This window comes from Schistocerca gregaria, chromosome 2, assembly GCF_023897955.1.
Source record: "Schistocerca gregaria isolate iqSchGreg1 chromosome 2, iqSchGreg1.2, whole genome shotgun sequence".
In the NCBI taxonomy this organism is placed as follows: domain Eukaryota; kingdom Metazoa; phylum Arthropoda; class Insecta; order Orthoptera; family Acrididae; genus Schistocerca; species Schistocerca gregaria.
The window spans coordinates 1,022,258,807-1,022,282,921 of NC_064921.1; the positions used below are offsets into that span (position 1 = coordinate 1,022,258,807).

The 24,115-nt window shown below is 41.2% G+C and overlaps 1 protein-coding gene across 8 annotated transcripts in view; it reads left to right on the top strand.

Annotated features, from left to right (window-relative positions):
• Positions 1-24,115, top strand: part of LOC126335527 (lethal(2) giant larvae protein homolog 1) — a 303,079-nt gene that overhangs the window by 137,464 nt on the left and 141,500 nt on the right. For all 8 annotated transcript variants that reach the window (XM_049998889.1, XM_049998887.1, XM_049998890.1 and 5 more), the window contains exon 11: positions 14,646-14,798. In XM_049998889.1, the coding sequence (XP_049854846.1) occupies positions 14,646-14,798 (153 nt within the window). The remainder of the gene's footprint in view (positions 1-14,645; positions 14,799-24,115) is intronic.

The following is a 24,115-nucleotide window of genomic DNA, read 5'->3' on the forward strand; positions in this document are numbered from 1 at the left end:
TTCAAGTAATTTTTCATTGCTTTAGTTTTCAGTTAAAGGTTTGTAATTTTTACTGGTAAAAACTGGTACTTTAACAAAGACTTTTACTTTAGCCCACTAATGCAGAACAATACTGCACCACTAAAACATAAATGAGAAAACATCATCTAATTGAAACCTGAGTTGCAAAGAAAATGTGCCATTTACAACATCAAAACACAGTGCACTTACAAGTGTCTGCTGACAGCAAAACCTATCAAAAAGATGCACTACTTTGTAATGACAAACTGCTTTTGATGCTTCAACCATGTGAGCCTCATTCCGATGAACATGGCATCACAACAGCTTACATTTTTAAAAAGTCATGGGGAAGTATTGTGAATGGTGGATTGAGAAACGTTACTTAGAAGAAGAAGAAGAAGAAGAAGAAGAATTGATTTACGTCAGATGAATTATGCTGGGGGCATGAACAGGCAGCATCGCTACAGCAGCAACATCTGGACTAGATTTTCTCATGCTCCATAAAAGTGCAGTACTGAGTTCACTTTACAGCATCGTTATACCCTTTTCACGTAATGAATGCAGTCACGAATGTAAAATGATAACCTGTTTCTGTTCTTCATATATCTCATTTAAAACAGCATGTGCACTGTCTTTTACAAAAAACAGAATTGCTTCTAGTTGGCGTATATGAAAGGGGTGCTGAAATGAATATGAATTCTTCATTTAAGATCAATGATTGACAACTTTGAAATAATATAAACAGCTTAGGTATATGATTGCAGAAATATGGTGGACACCATTCACTTAAAATGTGAAACACAAATGCTCAAGATAGACTAACTATGGCAAAGGATAAATGCCACTTAGTTCAAAGCCACTTGCTTCCTTGACACTTTTGTTACCTGTTTCTTGTCCATGATAGAGTCGCAGGAATTTCCCAAGGATGTAATTATATTTTGAGTATTATTTTATAACTTATTTCACTTTTCCATGCTTCTTTAAGAACAGTTCCTGTGTGACGATCAATATTGCTCCAATTCTCCGTTATTGTGCCACTGTTTCCTCTAACAGTTTCTGAATTTCTTCCACAGTGAAGCTTTTGTTATTTATTTCCACGTAATGTTTGATCTGCACCCAGTCCATTTTGATGGCGATAATGTGGCAATGGTATGGCAGAATCCCAAGAAACCTCTGACAGTGTTCTTTAGCCACCTCATCAGCAGCACAGTGTTGAAACTGTACCTTTATCCCCCGCTAATTCTTTGAGCTCGGCCTTGCACAAACCATCCTTAACTTTCACATCGTGTCATTTTAACCATTCAGTAACTTCAGTTTGTTTCATTGCCATCGCGGGAGCTTTCTTTAATAACAAATGGTATTTGGCATTATCCATTCCAGTGAAAGACAACCAATTTAAGTTTTCCAGTAGTAGCCACTTAAACCAGTTCAGAAAAGTATCATAATTCAGCTCCTCATAATAGTCCTTTGTTTTCTCTTTCTGTAAACAGAGACAGTTCATCACAAAACCAGAGGAAGTTCCAGAATGCAAAATAATAATTCTTGTGCCCTTTCCCATGGGAGCAGCAGTACTTCGACATGTACTGTCAACCCAGTTTGGTGCAACACATACAGCATTTACATTCCTCAAAAATGGTGTTTCCTTGGGATGTACAAGATGCCAGTCAGAAATAAATACTATATTCCTACCTGTTGCACTCATCTTGGCATCTAAAGGCCTGAGACTTCAGATGTGGAGATGACTTCTCTCTTCCATCACTACATACATACAGTAGTGCAGTCATTCTTTCATCACTATTTTTATCAGAATATATTTTAACAGGAAGTAATTTAAGTAATTTGTAAAGACACTTTCTATATACATAGATTCACTCTCTCCACCAACACTCTGAAATAAATAAATAAATAAATAAATACACACACACACACACACACACACACACACACACACACACACACACACTGTCTGCTTGTGTCTGTGTATGTATGTATGTATGGATGGATATGTGTGTGTTTGTGTTGTGTGTGTGTGTGTGTGTGTGTGTGTGTGTGTGTGTGTGTGTGCGCGCGTGTGTGTGCGCGTGCGCGCGAGTAAATTTTTTTTTAGTGACCTAGCCAGCAGTTCCGTGCACTAAAGTTTTGCACACTGTTCTTCAGTGAGATTTCATGAGCCACCTCTTGCAATATGTTTCCACTTACGTGAACGCTGCCACTTCTTTTATACTGCGGATGATCTTCAGCTTTTGCTGAATCATAAGCTTTCGTCATTTGCAGGCCGTAACTCCACAAAAGTAAAACTGATAAATTCAACAATAACGAAAGACATTACTTCATGGCTCACACTTTGCGAGTGAGTAACTGTGACATCAGATCAAGCTATCAGTGTTGCAAGGTAGGCAGGCAGAAATAGATTCCAGATTCATTCAACATTTTACTGGTGTACTAAAATGGAATTCTATCTATATATGTGTCAATCAAAGGAATATACTGTCATCGCACAACACAACGCATGACGCATGTGAAACTGAGAGAAATTGGAAACTTGTTTGGGTACATTAGGAATTATATTAAATTTTAATTTGCAGAAGGTTTCATGGTTATTCGTTACGAGGACTTTTTTTTCTAAAAGCAGGAACGAATAACATGGTTCTTATGGGAGTTACGCCATGACCGACAAAAATATTCTTTAAATGTAGGATTTTCTTAAAAGTAAATTCATTAATTTGAGGTTGTATCATATTTCATCAGAGACAGCGCTGGTTCCAATAGAGTAGGAAAATGTGACTACTGAGAAAAAGATGAGGAAGAAGAGTCTTTAACGTTTGTATCATTCAGTCGAACTGAAATGAGAGAACCAGAATGACGTTAGGGTATTATAAAACTGAAAGGGAGGGACCAGCTGCATCAAGCGAATAAAATTACAAGAGTTTTTGTTAAGTACCCTTTGGCCATTTTCAAATGGTATGACTTGTCAGTGGGCTGCTGGTACGCATTGTTATACTATAGCTGTTGGCTCTGATGTCACGGGTGCTCGCGGCTTCATCATATATGAGCACAAGTTGACTTGCTGTTCGATGTCCTCACTTCAGCCATGCTATCGCTGGATCCCACACCACGCTGAGCTTCAGACTGCTCTGTCTATTAAGGGTGTTATTGGTGATTTTTATTTCAGTGGCTTCTTTCCTCAGTCCCAGGAGCCGTAAGTGGAAGCCACAATAGAGGTTTTGTCAAATTTTATCCGGTAATAGTATTTCCAAACCCTGCTCAACCAAGATGGATATCTCAGGGTAGTGTAGGTGATAAAACCTCTCTACTCTTTCCTGTGTTGTTCAGCTATACATACCATTTGTCCGATGTAATAGTGGTCACTCTTAATAAGGTATCTTGTAGAGTCCAGGTATTCTGAGACCTTCTGCGTCTGTAACTAGTCTCAGTAATTGCCAAATTTTTGCAGAGGCTGGAGGACCAATTTGATGTTCCTGAAGACCATGCATAGGCGGCTCAGCTTGTGGGGCACGTTATCAGCATCTGATATTGTTCTTGCACGATGAACCAATGTATGTAACACAGTGCACTCCAATGCTGAGTAGTGATGACTAGTGACATGCAATTACAGATTGGTGTGAGTAGGTGTTCTATAGATGTTGTGGTTGAGGCACCCATTTTCTTTGTGACTGATGAAGATTTTGAGGAAGGGCAATGCATTGTCTTTGTCTACCTCCGTGGTGAACTAAATGTTAGTGTAAATGCTGTTGAGATATTTCAAGAACTCGTCAAGTTTCTCATGTCCAAGGGGCCAAATGATGAACGTGTTGTCAACATATTAAAAGAAACAACTAGGCTTTCATGGAGCTGTGCTGAAGGCAGCATCCTCGAAATTCTCTATGAAGAGGTTTGCAATGCCATCCATCTTATCGTAATACTAGCCGTTACATAGAAAATGAGAAGACATAAGAGTGTACTTAACTAGCTCAACAATGTGACTTATAAAGAACTGGGTTAGCAGGTCTAAAGACTGTTTGATAAGTATGTTCGTAAACAGTGCCACCATATCAAAACTGACAAAGATGTCACCTTCACCAAGTCGAAGACAGTTAGCCCTGCCACAGCTGTGGGTGTGTATATATGTCCTGCTATGCTGTTCCTCATGTGCTGTGGACATGTACATGCATGCTGCTTGGATTTTCCTTCAGTTCCAGACACATCACAGTGCGCCTTGAGCCACCCAACTTTCACTGTTGCAGATGAGTTACTTTCAGATCTCAGTGAATTAAAAAGTTTTGAGTATTCATCATACAACATCTGCGCCTCATTGTGTGTCATAATTTGCCAGAAATCTGGTTTTAATATCGTGCATAGTTTGAGATATAATGATTTTAATGACCACAAGGGCGTAAATGGGGGTGTTGCTTGCAACTGTCCTACGTATATGAAACCCAATTACTTGAGAATGAAATGAAATATTCTTCTGCCCTCAATTTTAAATTAAATTTTGATACCTTATGTACATTACATTATGCGCTTAAAGTACCTGCACGTTGGTAGTCAACTGACCGCACAGGGATCACACTGTTGGTGCCTGTAGTGCCCGTGCATGCAATAGAGTTTGTGCTCGTCATGACTGTGGTACGGGGACTCCCAGCAACATATTACTGGCCAAGTAGCCGTTGCTGAGGCTGGATGGCACCCATGGGGAGTGCCTCCGTTCGGAGTGGGTGGCACCGTGGCGGACAGTTTGTACGTGGCACAACTTAAATTTACTCCTGCTGGAGGTCACATGGCCCCAGCAGTGCCTTGAAATGGAAAGACCTCTTCCGGTGCAACAGTGTGCAATCTCAACATGTTCACTTCCCTTCCATGCCATGAGAGGAATGTGGACTAAACAACAAGGAGATAAATGCTCCCCCAATGCCTAGCCTGTACAAAGACGAATGGGGACACGCTTTGGCCACAAAGCCTTTGTTTTTTGTTGAGCACATAGCAGATAAATATGGGGAATTTGCAGCCATCTGTAAGATGAAGAGTGGTTCCCTTCTGATTAAAACATCATCTGCTGCCCAGTCACAGATGTGCTCTCTTGTGAAAATTTGGGTGATGTTCCCATGACTCACTCCCCACAAGAGTCTCAATATGGTCCATGTCATCATCTTCTACATTGATCTTCTTTTGCAATCTGACAATGAGCTGTGGGCCGACTTAGAGTGGCAGGATGTGCACTTCATCCATCGTGTCCATAGGGAACCGAGGGAAAACAGTTGATACCAGCTCCTACATCTTGGCTTTTGAGGGTGACACGGTGCGTGAGGGTCAAGGTGTTGGTCTACTGGCATGACATGAAACACTATATTCCTTCCCCTGTGAGATGCTTAGTGTATGAAGTTCAGACGTCTGTTTTTCCATTGCACCGTTACCCATGTCTACAGGGATTGGGGACTCTGTTGCACACGAAAGTTCCTTGTATCCCTCCCTTCGGCTGTGTAAACTGTGGCGAGCTCCATTCTCCCTGCTCTCCAGGATGGTCCATTTTTAAGTGTGAGAAGAAAATCCAGGATCTGTAAGACCCTGGACAAGCTCACATATCAAAAGATTACAGAAAAAAAAAGTATGAGCATCTTAATCTCGTTCAAATGACACAATCTTATGCAGACTTGTCACCTTCTCTGTTGACTGTGCTTTCCTCTGTTGCGTCTCTTACAGGGGCACTCAGGGCTGCCCACTAATGTCTGCACCCCCCCCCCCCCCCCACTCCACCCCTCCCAAGGTGATTGGGGGCCTCTTCTGTTGCTTCCAGTGCACCCACTTCAGAAGCATTGGCTCCCCACCAGCCGGGGCACTGATCCCTATCCCCCAGCTGGAGGCACCTCATCCTCCTCTGGCTATTCTAGCTAAGAAGGCATCCCTTGGGACTATCCCCTACCATGATTTCTACTGGTCCACAGCCAGTCACCAGCTGGTGGCTGAAGGAGGACAGGCTACTTGTCACCCAACTTCTTGTACTTACTCTGTCCTTAAAACCAGTTCAGCAAACCTTCAGAATGGCAAAAAGGAAGTCCTCTAAGACTGAGGAAACTCCTGTGGTCCACACGCCACCAGACTCTACATGTACCCCTTCTGTGTCCAAGATGGAGTTCCCAGTGGCCCCTGGGCACCAGATATTCCCCAGGCATTGTGACACAGAACCCATGTCTGTGGATCGATGGCGTCTCAACTGGTGGCAGCACGTGAACTGCATCATAACCTGCCCTCCCCCCTCCTGGTTGTTTCATGCCCCCACAGTATTGAGACAGCCTAATCCTCTATTGGAATTGGAATGGATTACGGAAATGTTAAGAATTTACCCTGCATCCTGTATTGCCATCCACAACATGTGGTGTTGAGAATTTCAGACCCCTGCCCTTAGTGGCTAACGACTTTATTTTAAGAATCAAACCAACTATGAGAGGACATCAGGTGGAGTTTGTACGTATGTGCTGAACTCCATATATAGTGACTGTGTGCTTCTTGATACACCTCTGGAGGCTGTGGCTGTTCAGGTGAGGGCACATTAGGATTTACCATCTGTAATATTTATCTCCATCCCCAATGATTTCATGTCCCAAGATATGCTGTCTGCATTACTCTCTCAGCGCCCCCCTTTCCTAGTGTTGAGCGACTTCAATGCCCATAACCCTTTGCGAGGTGGAACAGTCGTCACTGCTTGTAGTAAAGACATCAAAACTTTACTGGCTCAGCACAATCTTTGCCTCTTGAACTCCGGTGCCCCCACACACTTCAGTGTCACACATGAAAACTTATACAGCCATTGATCTTTCCTTTTGCAGCTCTGATCTTCTACAATGTGTCCACTGGAACATCCACAGTGACATGTATGGTAGTGGTCACTTCCCAATCTTCCTGTCCCTCCTTCAGCATTGCTCTCCTGGATGCCCTCCCAGAAGGGTTCTCTGTAGTTCTGATTGGGAAGGGTTCACCTCTGCTGTCGTCCTTAGCTCCCCATTGCAAGGCAGTATTGATGTGACTGTTCAACATACAGTGGAGACAACTCTTGTGACAGCCAGCCAAGCCATCCCCTGTTCCTTGGCCCCCTTCCCCACATTTGAAAGACGGTGCCCTGTTGGACCCCAGAGATCAATGTGGCTGTTAGAGATTGTGGGCGGACTCTCCAGCACCATAAGCAGCACCCTTCGATGGAACATCTCATTGCCCTTAAACAGCTCCGTGCCTGCATCTGCTATGTCATAAAGTGACAAAAGCGTGAATCCTAGGAGCAGTAAGTTTCCACCATTAGATGATGTACCTCTACATCACAGGTATGGTCAAAGATCAGATCCCTCTACAGCTTCCAGTCCCCTGCAGATGTACCAAGTATTTCCTTATATGATGCTGTTTATACTGATTCAGATGCTGTCACCAAACATTTTGCTCAGCTTTATGCTCACGCATCTGTGTCTGAGAACTACCAGTTAAAAAACCAGGTGTTGTGAATGTGCTTATCTTTTACTACCTGTCACTCGGAGCCATATAATGTTCCATTCAGTGAATAGGAACTCTCCAGTGCCCTCGCCCATTGCCCTGATATCGACCCAGGGCCAGACCACATCCATGACCAAATGCTGAAATATCTCTCGGTGGATTGTCAGCATCACATCCTTGTCCTCCTTGATCAGTTCTGGAAAGAGGGTGAATTCCCATCTCAGTGGCAATAAAGTGTGATAGTTCCAGTACTAAACTGGGTAAAAACTGACTACAGATGAACACATGGACATTTATTGCCGACATTCTCTATAAGTTTCTCGTGCAATGTGAGCAAGCAGCTGTGTTAGTTCCTTTTGGCTGCATCTCAGGGCAGTTTTTGCAAAGGCCACTCCTGTGCTGATAATTTGGTTCACCTGGAGCCCGCCATCCGGATGACCTTTGCATGTCATCGGCACCCCATCGCTTTCTTTTCGAGCTACGGAGGGCTTATGACGTGTGGCGTCACCATGTCCTTACTATGTAATATGAGTGGGGTCTCCGGTCACCACGCTCGATTGTTATGAAGGACTTCTTGTTGCACCATTTGCTCTGGGTTCAAGTGAGTGCTTCACTCAGTACCCCATATTCAAGAGAATGGGGTTCTGCAGTACTCTGTGCTGATTGTTGTCCTCTTTCTGATGGCCATCGATGGTTAAGCAGTAGCTGATGATTCTTGCTTTTATTATTGCTCATTTAGCGTTGGCATTGCTGTGTGTTGCCTACAGGACACTATACGAAAGGCGCATCATGGGCTCTCACCCATGGCTTTCGAATTACAGCCACAAAGTCTCATGTCATGCACTTCCGTCACCATTGTACTGCTCATTCACCCCCAGGTGATGAATTACTTCTTGTAGTTGAGACACACCGCGTTTTGGGTGTTCTGCCTTCGATTCTCTGCTGACATGGCTTCCCTGCCTTTTACATTTTAAGTGAAAGTGCTGGTGACATCTCAGTACATTACGTTGCCTCAGTAACGCGAGTACAGATTGCTCTACCCTCTTTTGGCTCTACTGAGCCCTGATTCTGTCCCATCTTTAATAATCAAGAAGGTAAAGTAATCTGCACACCAGTTAGCGTTACTGAGGCAGCAAAATGTATTGAGGTGTCACCAGCACTTTCGCTTAAGATGACAAAGGCAGGGAAGCCACGTCAGCCAGGAATTTAAGATCAGTCTTGCATATGTTTCAGCATCACCATCTGCACTGCTGATACTGAAACCCATTCATCATTGTGGAGTCAAACGTGCGACGAACCTTCCAAACTAGCTTTGGGAATAGCCTACTAATTGAGGCTGGAGTCCCTCAATCACCTATCAGGCACCAACAACAGCTTTTGAATTACACTATACGTATTGATAGTGTCCCTGAACATTCCAACTATCATGGCCTTTTTTCCTGGAATGGAGCTCCACCTCACACCACAGTGACCCCAAACTGGGTTTAAAATTGCTGCATACCTACTGTGTGTCTCTTCAGAACTAAAACTTCCTTCATTGTCACCTCATGCCAGGGAGAAGTTGCATCTGCCCCCAAGCCTTGTGCCACGGTCTTGTATTTGTCCTTTGGTCCAAAAGATTCTGTTGACCCCATAATTTTTAGCGATCTTTTCTTGGCTGCCCTTGAGACATAACGGAGTTCAAAAGTGGTATTCACCAATGACTCAACACTCGATAGACAAACAGACTTTGCATATACACATGCATGGTGCAGTTAACTCCTCTCTCTGCCAAAAGTCTGCAGTGTCTTCAGTGCTGAATTGGTGGCCATTAAACTAGTCTTTAGCCATTTTTGTTTTTGTAGTGGCGAGAGTATCCTAATCTATAGTATCTCATTTAACAGCCTTCAGGCTATAGACCAGTGCTACTTGCCTCACACACTGGTTACGGCTATTCAGGATCTAGTCACTGACGTCCATCGAGCTGGATGGCCAGTCATTTTTGTTTGGGCCCCCGGTCATGTTGGGATTTCGGGAAATGAACGAGCTGATTGGTTAGCCAACCAGGCCAACAGGCCCCCTCTTAGGGTGATCCGTTCTTGCCCAGAGGCTCGGTCCGGCCTCTGCTCTTCCCACCTGTGTATTCTCTTTATTCTTTTCCATTTCTTAGTTTTAATGCGAAGTGCAAAATGGTTAAGCAGGGATGGCTAGAGGACAAATGTAAAGATGTAGAGGCTTATCTCACTAGGGGTAAGATAGATACTGCCTACAGGAAAATTAAAGAGACCCTTGGAGGTAAGAGAACCACTTGCACGAATATCAAGAGCTCAGATGGAAACCCAGTTCTAAGCAAAGAAGGGAATGCAGAAAGGTGGAAGGAGTATATAGAGGGTCTATACAAGGGCGATGTACTTGAGGACAATATTATGGAAATGGAAGAGGATGTAGATGAAGATGAAATGGGAGATACGATACTGCGTGAAGAGTCTGATAGAGCACTGAAAGACCTGAGTCGAAACAAGGCCCTGGGAGTAGACAACATTCCTTTAGAACTACTGACAGCCTTGGGAGAGTCAGTCCTGACAAAACTCTACCATCTGGTGAGCAAGATGTATGAAAATGATGAAATACCCTCAGACTTCAAGAAGAATATAATAATTCCAATCCCAAAGAAAGCAGGTGTTGACAGATGTGAAAATTAGCGAACTATCAGTTTAATAAGTCACAGCTGCAAAATACTAACGCGAATTCTTTACAGACAAATGGAACAACTGGTAGAAGCCAACCTCGGGGAAGATCGGTTTGGATTCCGTAGAAATGTTGGAACACATGAGACAATACTGGTCCTATGACTTATCTTAGAAGAAAGATTAATGAAAGACAAACCTACGTTTCTAAGCATTTGTAGACTTACAGAAACCTTTTGACAATGTCAATTGGAATACTCTCTTTCAAATTCTGAAGGTGGCAGGGGTAAAATACAGGGAGCGAAAGGCTATTTACAATTTGCACAGAAACCAGATGGCAGTAATAAGAGTCGAGGGACATGAAAGGGAAGCAGTGGTTGGGAAGGGAGTGAGACAGGGTTGTAGCCTTTTCCCAATGTTATTCAATCTGTATATTGAGCAAGCAACAAAGGAAACAAAAGAAAAATTCAAGTAGTTATTAAAATCCAGGGAGAAGAAATAGAAAACTTTGAGGTTCGCTGATGACATTGTAATTCTGTCAGAGACAGCAAAGGACTTGGAAGAGCAGTTGAACGGAATGAACAGGGTCTTGAAAGGAGGGTAATGGAATGTAGTCGAATTAAGTCAGGTGATGCTGAGGGAATTAGATTAGGAAATGAGACACTTAAAGTAGTAAAGGAGTTTTGCTACTTGGGGAGCAAAATAGCTGATGATGGTTGAAGTAGAGAGGATATAAAATGTAGACTGGCAATGGCAAGGAAAGCGTTTCTGAAGAAGAAAAATTTGTTAACATAGAGTATAGACTTAATGTCAGGAAGTCGTTTCTGAAAGTATTTGTATGGAGTGTACCATGTATGGAAGTGAAACGTGGACAATAAATAGTTTAGACAGGAAGAGAATAGAAGCTTTCGAATTGTGGTGCTACAGAAGAATGCTGAAGATTAGATGGGTAGATCACATAACTAATGAGGAGGTGTAGAATAGAATTGGGGAGAAGAGAAGTTTGTGGCACAACTTGACTAGAAGAAGGGATCAGTTGGTAGGACATGTTCTGAGGCATCAAGGGATCACCAATTTAGTATTAGAGGGCAGCATGGGGGGTAAAAATAGTAAAGGGAGACCAAGAGATGAATACACTAAGCAGATTCAGAAGGATGTAGGCTGCAGTAGGTACTGGGAGATGAAGCAGCTTGCACAGGATAGAGTAGCATGGAGAGCTGCATCAAACCAGGCTCAGGACTGAAGACCACAACAACAGGTTTATTGCCTTGTCTTGACTGATCTTTTAATGACCTACCTGTTCTCTCTCTCTCTCTCTCTCTCTCTCTCTCTCTCTCTCTCTCTCTCTCTCTCTCTCTCTCTCGTTTTTATTCAAGCGAGAACATTTTTGTAATGTTCTCACATTTAACTTTGAGAAAATTGTCTTATGTAACCAAAGATACATATTTTGACCATGACTTGTGTTCTACTCATGTCTAATGATTTTTAATACTTGTAACACTTGATAATGGCCTAAGGCCAAAATCTAGATCGTGGAATAAAACCTGTTGTACAGTCAAATGGTGGCTATTTCTTTCCAAAAAGTTTTATATAACTGTGGCTCCACACGAAAGTAAAACCGTTCTTTAGTTTGACTGCAACAGCCACTCAATTTGACAAGTTGACTACCCATTCCTTGGAATATTATTTGTAGAGTTGTAATTTCTCGGCTTGGCTCTCCTTGTGTGAAAGCTTTCAAACTTGGCAGATTCTAGTGTGTCATGACAGCAGATAAGACTGCAAATTTCCATGTCATTGGTTCGTTAATAGTATTTTCCATTCAACAGGAAATAAACCAACACAATAACCTACATGGAAAGCTCATTGAAACAATTTTCAAATTTTTCTGTGATAAATTACGTGGACTCGGAAAATGGGGCTCTGATAAAGGAGGAGATAAAATCGAAACTGTCCATTATGTCTATACCTTCGAGCCACAATTGACTGAGACCATTTACAAATGGAGCAAAGTCGTAAATTCTGTGTCCTGACTTTCCCACATAGTAGCTGTGAATACATTTCAGGTATTTTAGTCATTGGTGCATAGGTGTCCTTGTCTTACTAACAATGAGTCTTAGAAGAATCCCTTCTTTGTGTACTTTACAAAGGCTGTGTAGTTTTGGTGGCACTGCTACTCATTTACTGAAATTTTATGCTTGTTCTCACATCAGCTTATTTCCTGTTTGTCAGAAAATATTATGAACAAACAGATGACATGACAATGGGTCAATTGTTATTGCCTGTGATGGCAAGCCCATAAGTGGAACACTTTGAACTTGGCAGTTTGTAATGCCTTTGTTTCAAACACTTTCAGACAAGGAGAGCCTCACCAAAGAATTGCAGCACCTTTGAATAGTGTTCCAAAGGAATGTATACTCAGATCATCAAACTGAGTGGTCAGTGCAGTCAGTCAAGAATGCCAGAGAAATAGGTTAAGACAGACAAAGAGAAACCAAGAATTGCTTATCTACATTATCCTTGCCCAATTGAGTTGATTTTGTTTGGTTTGATTTAATCAGGAAGACAAAACAACAGTGGGAGCAGCCTCATTGCCTACATCGAAACTAAGTTTATTTTGCAGTATTTGTTAGACAAAACTGCTTCACGAATTAATGACCTAAATATTTTATATATTTTGTCCTCCAGTGCTTCACAGTGGAAAATTAAATGTGATGAGGTTTCATCCATGTCACCACAGTATACACTTAGGTAATCCTTACCCCATTTCCATCATGTTTAGATAGCTGCTCATTAAATCTGCCAGAAATTCAGTCTACCTCCTGTTCAAGACCAGGATTGCAGACCTTCTATTTAAAAATGATTCTGGAGTAGTTAACATACTATGTTTCTGTTGTCGTGGCCAATATCCATCAATACCAGTAGGCTTGTGAGGATACATAGCATCCATTGCATTTCACTCCTGCCAACAAAGATAAAAGCATATTCTTCATAATGTTAAGATTATCTGGATTTACAAAAGCCAACTGTGTACTGAATTACATGTGAATGTGGCCTGTCTTATGTGGGGCAGATTATTTGAATCGTCGAGGTGATATGCAAGGAAATCAGCAACACATCCAATTAAAACAATCTAGAAAAACAGCTGTTGCGGTGCTGTCCTGAACATAACATGAAATGAAAATTGAGGCCAATACTGTGGTGTGAATGCCAAGTTACTGGGACAGTGTAATAAAGTAAAGATGTCGCAGAAACTGGTAAACTGGGACAAAGATTTTAAATTAAGTCACAGGGTCCAGTAGTCGATTTATAAAGATCTCACCTGTTTTCATATCTACAAGAGCTGAGAAACACTAAGTGAATGTACACTTAATGGAACAGCAGTGCGGGCATTGAAAAACAAAAGGGTGTAGTCGGCATTGGAATGAAACTCTGCTATAAATAGCAGTGCAAGACCACAGACAGTTTATTCAGATTGAAGCCCATGCAGCGAGTATGCTTAGTAGCACAACTCACAGCACCTGAGCAAAACAGTTCGGTACATCACTGAAATATTGTACATAACATGGAAAAAAATTACTCTGCTGAACATCCTGAAGCATACTATTACTGATGACCATTGTTGTAGCTTCGTTTGACATGCCAGCAGGCCAGCAGAGAGAGGCATGCTGATAGTAACGCTTCCAACAACAGCATTGTACACAGGAGAGGCCCTCTGTCATCTTTTCAGAAGAGTCCCCATTGTGTGTGCTGCATCACGATGGGCTTATCAACATGTGAATGCTCTAAGAAGAAGGAACCTTGTGAGATTGTGTTCATCATTGTCAGCCAGAGGCCAGTAGCTGTGCCCTACATTTTGCCTTTTTGGTGTTATCTTACAGCAGCATAATGCAAGACTGCATATTGCCTGTGCTTGATGCAGAAGGTGTCAGTCTTGCCATAGCCAGCAAGTTCTCTAGATCACTCATCCATTGAAAACTTGTGGGTTGTTGAGAGACTGGCATGTCACCACTTACCAGTAACTATGATTGATGAATTGTGGCAGCATGAAATGGCATACCCGTATCTGTCATTTAACCTCGTGTTGATTTGATGCCCAGCTCACCTACAAATGTAATCATACATTCTTCTTCCTATAATGTATATGCACTGTATTTAAAATTTCTATACTTACTTACCTTCCAAATGTTCAATTTTATGACCAGTTCTGTACAAGTATATCAGTTTTTAAACTGTGAATGTCAGATCTCTATTTAGATATCATCATCTTTCTCTCATTACTATTTAAGTTAGTATGGCTCTTACAAGTGATGTGGCCCTTGGATCCCAACACTAATACTTGGTTGGTAATTTATTTTTGTTTTTTGGTTACATGGGGAAAAATTGAATCAGTCTCGAACATCTCTCTGTTTCCTTCATACTAAAAATTACACATTACTGGTCTAGAAAAATTCCATTATTTCACAACCATAAATTAGTTCTAAGGCAGGATTCTCCATTATTTTTCAGGTTGGAACATTTGATCCCTACTCAGATGATCCTCGCTTGGCTGTGAAGAAGGTAGCACTGTGTCCATTTTCTGGCACCCTTGCTGTGGCAGGAACGGCAGGAGCTGTAATTGTAGCAAAAATAGGATCTGATACATTGGAAACAGAAGTCAGTGTAAGTATCCTGTTGTTTTTGAAAATAAATTCCTTGTGACACTGTGAGCGACCAATCTTATTTTGTCAACTACTGTCTATCTAAAAGAATAATGATTTTTTTTTCATTTATTGGATGCAAACATTATATGGTCAATAGAAGCATGCATGTCACTAAGAAATTGTCCTACCCTGTTGAAATTTTGTTAGAAAATGGACAGAAAATCATTTATCATAGAAGCAACTGTAAGTGGTAGTTTATCTTGAGGAGTGCGTGAACTGTCAGTTGCCATTGATAAATTCTTTGCATTTTGGATCAGTCAAAAACCATCCATCCCATAAAACCATACATTTGCTACCATTTATGAATAAAACTCATGAGAAATATGGTTGTATACTGAAAATGAATGTCCCTGGGCACATTACATACTACTTTAAACAACAAGGGTTTATAAATATTGCTCAGAAGGAAGCCTGAAAAAAATTGCAGGGTAATATATATTTAAACATCGAATACTTTGTAAAATAAAATTTTCGTGGCAGGATTATTACACTTACCACAGTTCTCTGGGCTGTTACGCTGAAATCCCATGAATTATCTTGATAAGCCCCCAAGTTTTTTCTTTCCATGGAGCATATCTTTATTAGGTAGGGGGGTGAGGGGGAAATGAGGGGAGGGGATGAAGAGACTGTTACACATTCAGCTTTCTGCCAAAGCCCCCTACAGAAAGCAAAACTGCACACATTCATTCACAGAAGCAAGCACTCCTCACACACGATTGCCATCTCTGGCAGCTCGGACTGGAGTGCAACTGACACATTGAACAAAAGCAGCAATGTGTAGGAGGTGGTGAAGAGATAATGGCATACAGATGGGAGGAGGGAAGAGCACTGTTTGGCAGACCCTGCAGGAACTAGATGGAGGCATGATGTGACTGCCTCCAGGCTCAGCATTAGGAGGCTATGGGGCAGGGAGATGGGAAGGAGGTAGGGGACGGGGGGCAGAAGCGAGTGGGAAAGGAGAGCAGCAGCAGAGCATAGGGCAGTAGGGGGGGGGGGGGGGGAGGGGGGAACAAATGGGTGCATTGGCAGAGGGTGGCACACAATGAGGGTGAGGGTTTGTGAATAGAGAGGTGGTGGTAGGAAAGAAGGGGCAGAAACTATTGGGTGGAGGGAGTGGAAATGGTAGGTTACTGTACATAAGGGCTGAGATAATTTTGAGAATGGAAAATGCGTCGTAAGGATAACTTGCATCTGCACAGTTCAGAAAACCTGCTGGTGGAGGGGAGGATCCAGATGACATACGTCATATAGCAGCCATTCAAATCTAGCATGTAATGTTCAGCTGCATATTGTGTTGTAGAATGGTCTATATTTTGTTCTTGGCCTCAGATTGACAGTGGCTGTTTATTCTGGTGGACAACTGGTTGATGGTAGTATCAACCTAAAAAGCTTTGCAATTACAGCAGTAGAGCATTTTTACCTAGGACTGGAATATGAATTACTGGGTGGGTGGAGTGAGCAGGTCTTGCATCTGGGTCTTCCACAGGAGTATGATCTCTGTGGTAAGGGGGAAAGGATTGGGAGTTTCATAGGTATGGACTAGGATGTTGTGGGTGACAGACCACCACTTTGAGGAAGGATCTTGGGTAGGATGTCCCTCATTTCAAGGGATGATGATAGACAATCAAAGCCCTGACAAAGGATGTGGTTCAGTTGTACCAATCGAGGTGGTTTTTGGTGACAAATGGGGCATTCCTAGCTCATGGGGATGGTGGGAGGATTTGGGGGGGGGGGGGGGGGGGTACTGCCTGTCTGTGAAGACCGTGTTGAGACCTTCAGCATACTGGGCAAGGGAGTTCTTGTCTTTGCAGGTACGCTGTCTCTGGGTGGTCAGTCTGTATGGAAGAAATTTTTGATGTGGAAGGGCTGACAGCCGTAAAAATGCAGGTACTGTTTGTGGTTGGTGGGTTTAATGTAGACAGAGGTATTGTTGGAACTGTGAGCTGTCAGAGAGGAGGAGATTAACATCCAGGAAGGTGTCACATTGGGTTGAGAGGGATAAGAAGCATATGGGAGATAGACATTGAGCTTGTGAAGGAATGAGGAAATGGTGTCTTGGTACTGAGTCCAAATCATGAAAATATCACCAATTAACCTGAACTGGACTAGGTGTTTAACGTTTTGGGAGGATATGAAGGTCTCCTCTACAGGGCATGTAGCCAGGGTGGCATAGGAGGATGCCATGCAGGTGCCCGTGGCTATGCTGCAGATTTGTTTGTATACTTTCCATTCAAAGGAGAAGTAATTATTAGTTGGGATAAAGTTAGTAAGGTGTATGACAAATTAGATAGTGTGTTTAGAGTTTGGAGTCTGAAGGACACAGGGGAAGATAGTGTTCAATAGTGGCAAGACAATGGGAATGAGGGATTGGCTGTGTATAGGGTAGTGGCATGAGCCATGACAAGTATGGATCCAGAAGATAAAGGGGTGGGGATGGTGGAGAGTCAGTGAAGGAAGTGGTTGTACCTTTGACATGGGAGGCTGGATTAAGGGCAATTGGTTGGAGATGTTGGTCAATGACGGCTGAAATTCTCAATGGGACACACCCTAAGTTATGTGCACTTCTCTATACAGATAAACACCGTGTACTGATTTACATTCTGATGCATTCCATTATGATGCTAATTATGATTATAGTCTTCATTAAAGTGTGATTATTGGAAAAATGAATAAATTTTGTGTACATTGCCTGTGCCCTCATATTGTCTAAGAATGTACTGCGTGAGTGGAAAATTGAAATTGCCAGTATTAAATTCGCCGCCCAAACCTTTATTAACTTTGGTATGAGGTGATACGAGCCAATGGAAACATTTGTTGGCAAACATCCACAAAGATAATTCGTTTCCAGATTACATCATTCAGAGCATGAGATTACATGATCCGAAGGGCAGAAGCAAATTTTATAGTTGTGCTGGATCACCACTACCACTGCTGAACCATATCCTAAGTTGCTTCAGATATATGTCATGAGAAATGCTTATGAAATGAAGCGATCAGCATTGTCAACACACTTCAGACACTAAATGAGAAATTGTTGCTGCATTACAGACTTTATTCTATTGACATTCTGAATTAATTACATGGTTCAGAACTGCCCTTCAACAAAAAAGTTCCAGCTGGTGACAGCAAAGTTGTAGTTACAGCAGAGGGAACAGCTCTCGGCCAACATGAAAGCAATACAGTGAACCAATAATTGTTAAAGTGGTAATCATTTTGTAATTGGTGAAGAATTCAACTCGTATGATATAAATCTTCACTGCATTGTGCGAGGATGATGATTGCTAAGATGCTGCTGTTTTCTGGAATTTCATAATACTGTATGCATCAGTAAAAAGCTTCAACACTGCAAACAATGTAAGGCATTTGCAGGCCATCCCATTTAAATTTGACCAACATGTCAGGCTGTCTGTGCACTATTCACCTAAACAATGTGTATTGGTTTTGCTTCCAATTACTCTTAACCATCTTATGTGGACCAGTCTACCTCAACAAATTTAGAACTGTAAACTGTCAAGCAAGTGTCACTTATCATGGAGCTCGCCAAGAATTAAATCTTCAGGAGATGCACATTGGGACACTGCACTGACTGAAGTATCAAATACTTCTCAAGACAGCAAGTATGTATGTTATTTGTAATGGTAATGACAATGTACATCCCATCCAATCAAAAATATCTTACATTGTTCGCATGCTTTAGATCAAAATTTGGACATTCAGTTCACACCATACATGTATAATGAGGCATTGGTTTCGACTGAGGACATATGTTCGGCAGTCAATAAAAGAGCACTAGTATTGTTGAGAATGGCTGTGCCTATATGATCTGCAAGGAACATTTTTAATTGTGATTTGCAGTGAAAAATACACTTTGATGTCAACAAATTGGGTAGATTCCTTCAAACTAATCTTCCAAAATTGCTTCCAGGACAACACACAGCACATGACATAATTACACATGCAATTTCTAGCCAAAGCAGTGGAATATATTTCCTAGATGCATCTGGAGGCACAGGCAAAACTTTTCCCATTTCAGTCATTTTGGCAACAGTAAAATCATGAACAGTTATTGCACTGACAATCACGTCGTGCAGAATTGTAGCAACTCTTTTGGCTGGTAGCCAAACGCCTCATTCAGTACTGAAATTGCTGTTGCTTATGCAGATCACTGAGACACAAACATGCAATAACAATAAAAATTCTGAAATGGGTAAAGTGCTCCAATTGTGAGCTCATTATATTGGACAAATGTACTATGGTGCACAAAAAATTATTGGAAGCACTTCATCGTACACTTAAGGATTTGAGAGAAAATGAGCAGCTCTTTGGTGGTGCACTCATTTTGTTACCTGATTATTTTCGATGAACTCTACCAGCTGCAGGGTGTCCATCAGCAGCTGCTGCTGATCTTTGATGTCTCAAATGATCAGTTTTGTGGCAACACGTACAGAAATTGACTTTGAAGACAAATATGCATGTACAAATACAACACGATGCATCCGCTGAATATTTTGCAAAACAGTGGTTAGACATTGGGAATGAAGAAAATGGGTGTCGATGAATCCACACGATGTATCATATTGGCAAAACACTTCTGTAAAATCATAGCAACAACAGATGAAATGATTGTCAAAGCTTTTCCAAATACTGCACATAATTACAAAAATCATCAGTGACTCATTGCATTTGTTGCATTAGCAGCCAAAAACAGTAATGCTGATGCCATCAGTTTCAGCATTCAAAATGAAATGCCAGGCTAAGTCATAACATATCAGTCTATTGGTCATGTAATGGATCAAGACAGTTGGGAATTACCTGCTGAATTCTTGAATTCACTTGATTTGCCAGTCATGCCGCCACATGTTTGAACCCTTTACTGCTACAGATGTGTGTGACACAGACTGTGCCAAGTGCTGTATCATTATCATCCAAACTGTCTACCCAGGCTGGAACCCACTGTCCTGATCATTTCCTTCCTTCTGAATTATGTATGACAGCCTCCTGGCCCTGTGTTGAATGTTTTAGACATAGCTAGTGAGGCCAATGCTTTACAATCTTCACATCCACTACCTCCAGCTCGTCTTGTGGTCTTGCTGTATGCTGCCACAATAAATAATTCACTTAATATGTATCTGAATAGCTTAAAGTACATGAATAAAACTAATTGTTCCAAGGTCATTTTTGAGGCAGTATATCATTTTTTTTTTCTAACACAGAATCTTGTCAGAATAATTTTATCACATCTTAGAGATGAATCTGCGTAATTTTTTTTATTAACTGATACTGTGTTTGTGCTGTGCATTTACCTACTGTGGAGTAAATGTTGACGCATATGAAGAATCAGGTCCATCTGTTTCCAGTACTGGAGACATGAAGCTCTCTGAATCTTCAAACTTGTAAATTATTTGTACAACAGGGCAATTATAATTTAAAGTTCCAGTTTCAGAAAGTTGTTTAAAAAATTAAAAACCAGCACTAATGAGGATGTCGTCAAATTTGAATAGGATATTATCGAACAGGTGGAAATGTGATGGAAAGAAATAAATAAATAAATAATGAAAATTTTTCCCATTAGAAGTGTCATAATGTAAATATGTTCAGCTACAAGTGACAGATGAATCACAATATGATGGCTGTGATGTGAATTGCGTATTAAACCAAACCCTATTGTGCAGTCTGCGTGACCGCACAAGTTTGGCATTCAACAGTTGTGGCACTGTTACCTAGTAAACCCATCCACCATGGCAAGGTCATACCATATCAGAGAGAGAGAGAGAGAGAGAGAGAGAGAGAGAGAGAGAGATATCTGGTTTTAATTGTTCTGAGGGGAAAAACAGCAATGAAATCAGTTTCTAATTGTCATGGTCCTGGCACGAGACATGTTCAGTACGCTGTCAAACATTTTCTGCTGCAAGTTGAAATTGAGAAACAGTTTCTTCCACAACAGACTGGAATGTTGCAGAGGTCACATTCAGAATGCATTGCGCAACGATTGCTGCCTATTGAGCAAAGTTTGTAATGGGAGCACTGAAGACAGCATATTTCAGATAACCCCACAACCAGAAGTTACACTGTTTAACCTCTTAACGTACCTATTTTTGACACAAAACTTTCAAAATCTTACCTTTTTCTGCTTAATTTTATGCTCTCTTAAAAATGCATTGCATCAGCAATTAATTTTCTAGTTTATCTTCAAAATCAGAGGAGATATTGCAGTTGGGAGTAGCTAAACAGTATTATCCTGAGATAAATGTGACCCATCAAAAATCTCCACAAGTGTTGGTTAAAATTTGTTATTTATTACGCAGATGGAAAAAGTATACAAAATAAGAAGTTAGATAAGCTATACAAGATGACAATCGCACACTACAATAACATTAAAAATCCTTTTGTGTATTGTAAATTCTGAAGCATGGCGTGGCGCACAATGCGACCTTGCACTGGGGGAATAGTGCCATGTTTCTCTCTGGATGCGCTTCCCACATGCATCCTGCTTCTTGGAACAAACTGTGCACTCTCACTCTCATGTTGGATTGCTCTTCTTCTCTTTTGGCTCGATAACTTCTGGGAAACGCCTTTCTGTCAACCAAAGAGTGTGGGACGCTTCCTTTGTACTTCTCAATTAGTTTTTCTTATAGGGTCAACATAAATTGCAGTGAATCCTTTTTCCCTCCAGATTTTTCATACAAAATTAACAAATTCCACACAGAAATTTCCAGAAAATGAAAAGATTTTCTTGTAGTACTTCTTCCGTTACTTTCTGGGTATTGGGTACAGTGCCATTCTTTGATTGACGCGATCCAGTCCTCCCATTGTACAGTTGTAGTCGAGCACAGGTTTTGGCTTTATTATTTTCTTCGACCTTTTCTGAGTCTCCACCATATCCATAATGTGGCTAGTTGAAAGAAGGGCCAGGTCCTTCTTGTCCTACCAATGCAAACATAGTACTTTTCCTTGTCTTTCAGCTGCAATTCCTCCTTTCGTAATTTTAGATTTCGGAGAAATTGTGGCATTTCTTTCTGGGTCATTTTTACTGTTCCATGACTATCAGTGAACTATAAAATTCGGAAGTCTGCTAATTGTGGAGATGTGTAAAAATTATGTCATTAGACAGTAAGCTTGCTTCCCGAGTGTTTTTACAAGTTTCGAGACAACTTGTGACGACATTGGAAAGTCCGTGAAGACTGCAACCAGCTTTGTCCCTTTCCCCATGTAAATAATCGGGGATCACACGTATCCCCTAGCCGATTCACACAGCCTGTAGAATTTTATTCCAAATCTCGCCCTTTTCATTGGGATATTCTGTACCCAACCCAATCTGCCCTTGTACAGAATTAAACTTTCATCCACCATAATGTCCCGTTCAGGAACATAAGAACTTTTAAGTTTATTTTCAAGGTTCTCATAAATTGGCCAAATTTTGTTCAACTTAGGATTTGGGTGATTTGCGGCATCATATACTTCATTGTCAGAAAAATGAAGATACTTTTTTTATTTGGCGAAACCTCTTGTAGGACATTACGCCCTTGAAAAATGGAGTTGATATGCTCACCTGGTGTGACGAGTAGATCTGCAATTCAGGTTTCTGTAAAACACTTTGTAAAATAATTATAGCACAGAAAATTTGAAGCTCTTCACGTGATGGGAACAAAATTTTATAGGCAATGGTTGAAACACATTGGCTGATATATTTAGCAGTTCCACCTGTATCATTTCCAGCAAATTCATATCAAAAAAGCGTTCAAATATTTTAAGTTCATCATCAGCAAAAGGAATCGTACAACCAGGATTAGCAGAAAATGAAAGTCTTGGAGGAACACAATCAGTATTTGGATTGACAACATGCTACTCCCTCACCTGAGACCAATCTATATCTGTCTCTTCCTCACATTATTCTTCATTTGACAAAAGTTGAAAAGAGTCATCACCAGATTCCAAAACAGAGATGTCTTCCCACTGCTCTTCTTCACTGGAATGATTACTATTCATTTTACACGACTCCAAACAGCTGTAATACTGAGACGACTGCACCAAAACACTAATAAAGGTCACAGAATTGTTGAAATGACAATAGAAATGCTACTGGCGTGAGTATAATCTAGTTGGAAAACATCCCTCAACTCCCAAGTCTCCTAAAGGCTTCAAGAGCAACACTCAGTAGCAATACACCGAAGAAAAACACACAAAACGCCAACTAGTAGCAGCCGAAGGATCAACAATGACTATAACAGGTGCTGGTGCTAACTAGTGGTAGCGGAAGGAACTAAAAGCATAATCGGGATGTTGGCGCATGAACAAGAGAAAATCTCAGAATAATATGTCTCGGTAAAGTAGTCTATCCTTAGTTGAAAGGTTTGAACAATCTTGGTGCCCAAAAGTCAAGCATTTACCAGCGACGGTTAAAAAAAAAAAAAAAGTCGCCCCATGATAAATGAAACTATCAATCAACACCACACAGTTACATTTGCAGAATGAAGTGGTACTTGTTGATTTGCAAGTGGTTGTTCTGTTGCCCATATCCTGCTATCCTGTGTACTGACATGTCCTTGGAGGTGGAAATGGGCTCTGTCTGTCCACAGAATGTTCCATGGCCCTTCAATGACCACTTTCATGCAAGCAAGAAATTCTAGGTCAAAATGAAGGAAGTCCTCAACACAGGTAATTTTGTATAGATAGGAATGCAGGATATTTCGTAGAATTTTATGCACCATGCTCACAGGGATGTGCAAAATTCAAACAATTCCACTTGCTTGACATGTTTGCACTCTACTGCTTGACCTCTCCTGCCAGGTTGTGGCCACATACTCCTCTGATGTCGGATCAATTGTTTTTCCCCTCTGCCCCAGGACACTTCAAAAGAACAAAAGGACCTGTCTTTATGAATTGTGGAATAATTTTCTTCAAACCCTTGTCAGACATTGGACTGATGCCTTTTTCCATACCTTTGAGTGTGCAGAACTTCTGCAGAGGCCCAAGCACTCATTCACCAAACTTGTAAAAAAGCTTTACGAACAGCACACAGTCCTGCATTGAGGCAGTCGTGTTAAGCGCCTCAGACTTAAGCCAAGGCACTTACCCACATCTTTCATTTGGCGTATTCTACTGCTTGCTGAACCATCTAGTAGGAAAATTTCCATTTTTTTTACCCCCCCCCCCTCTCAGGAACTTTAATTATCACTCTGTATTTTATATCCTTTGTGTATCCCTAGACAAATTTAATGATCAAAAATCATGATATGTTGATATAATTGTGTAAGTTACATGCTAATAATTTTAGTG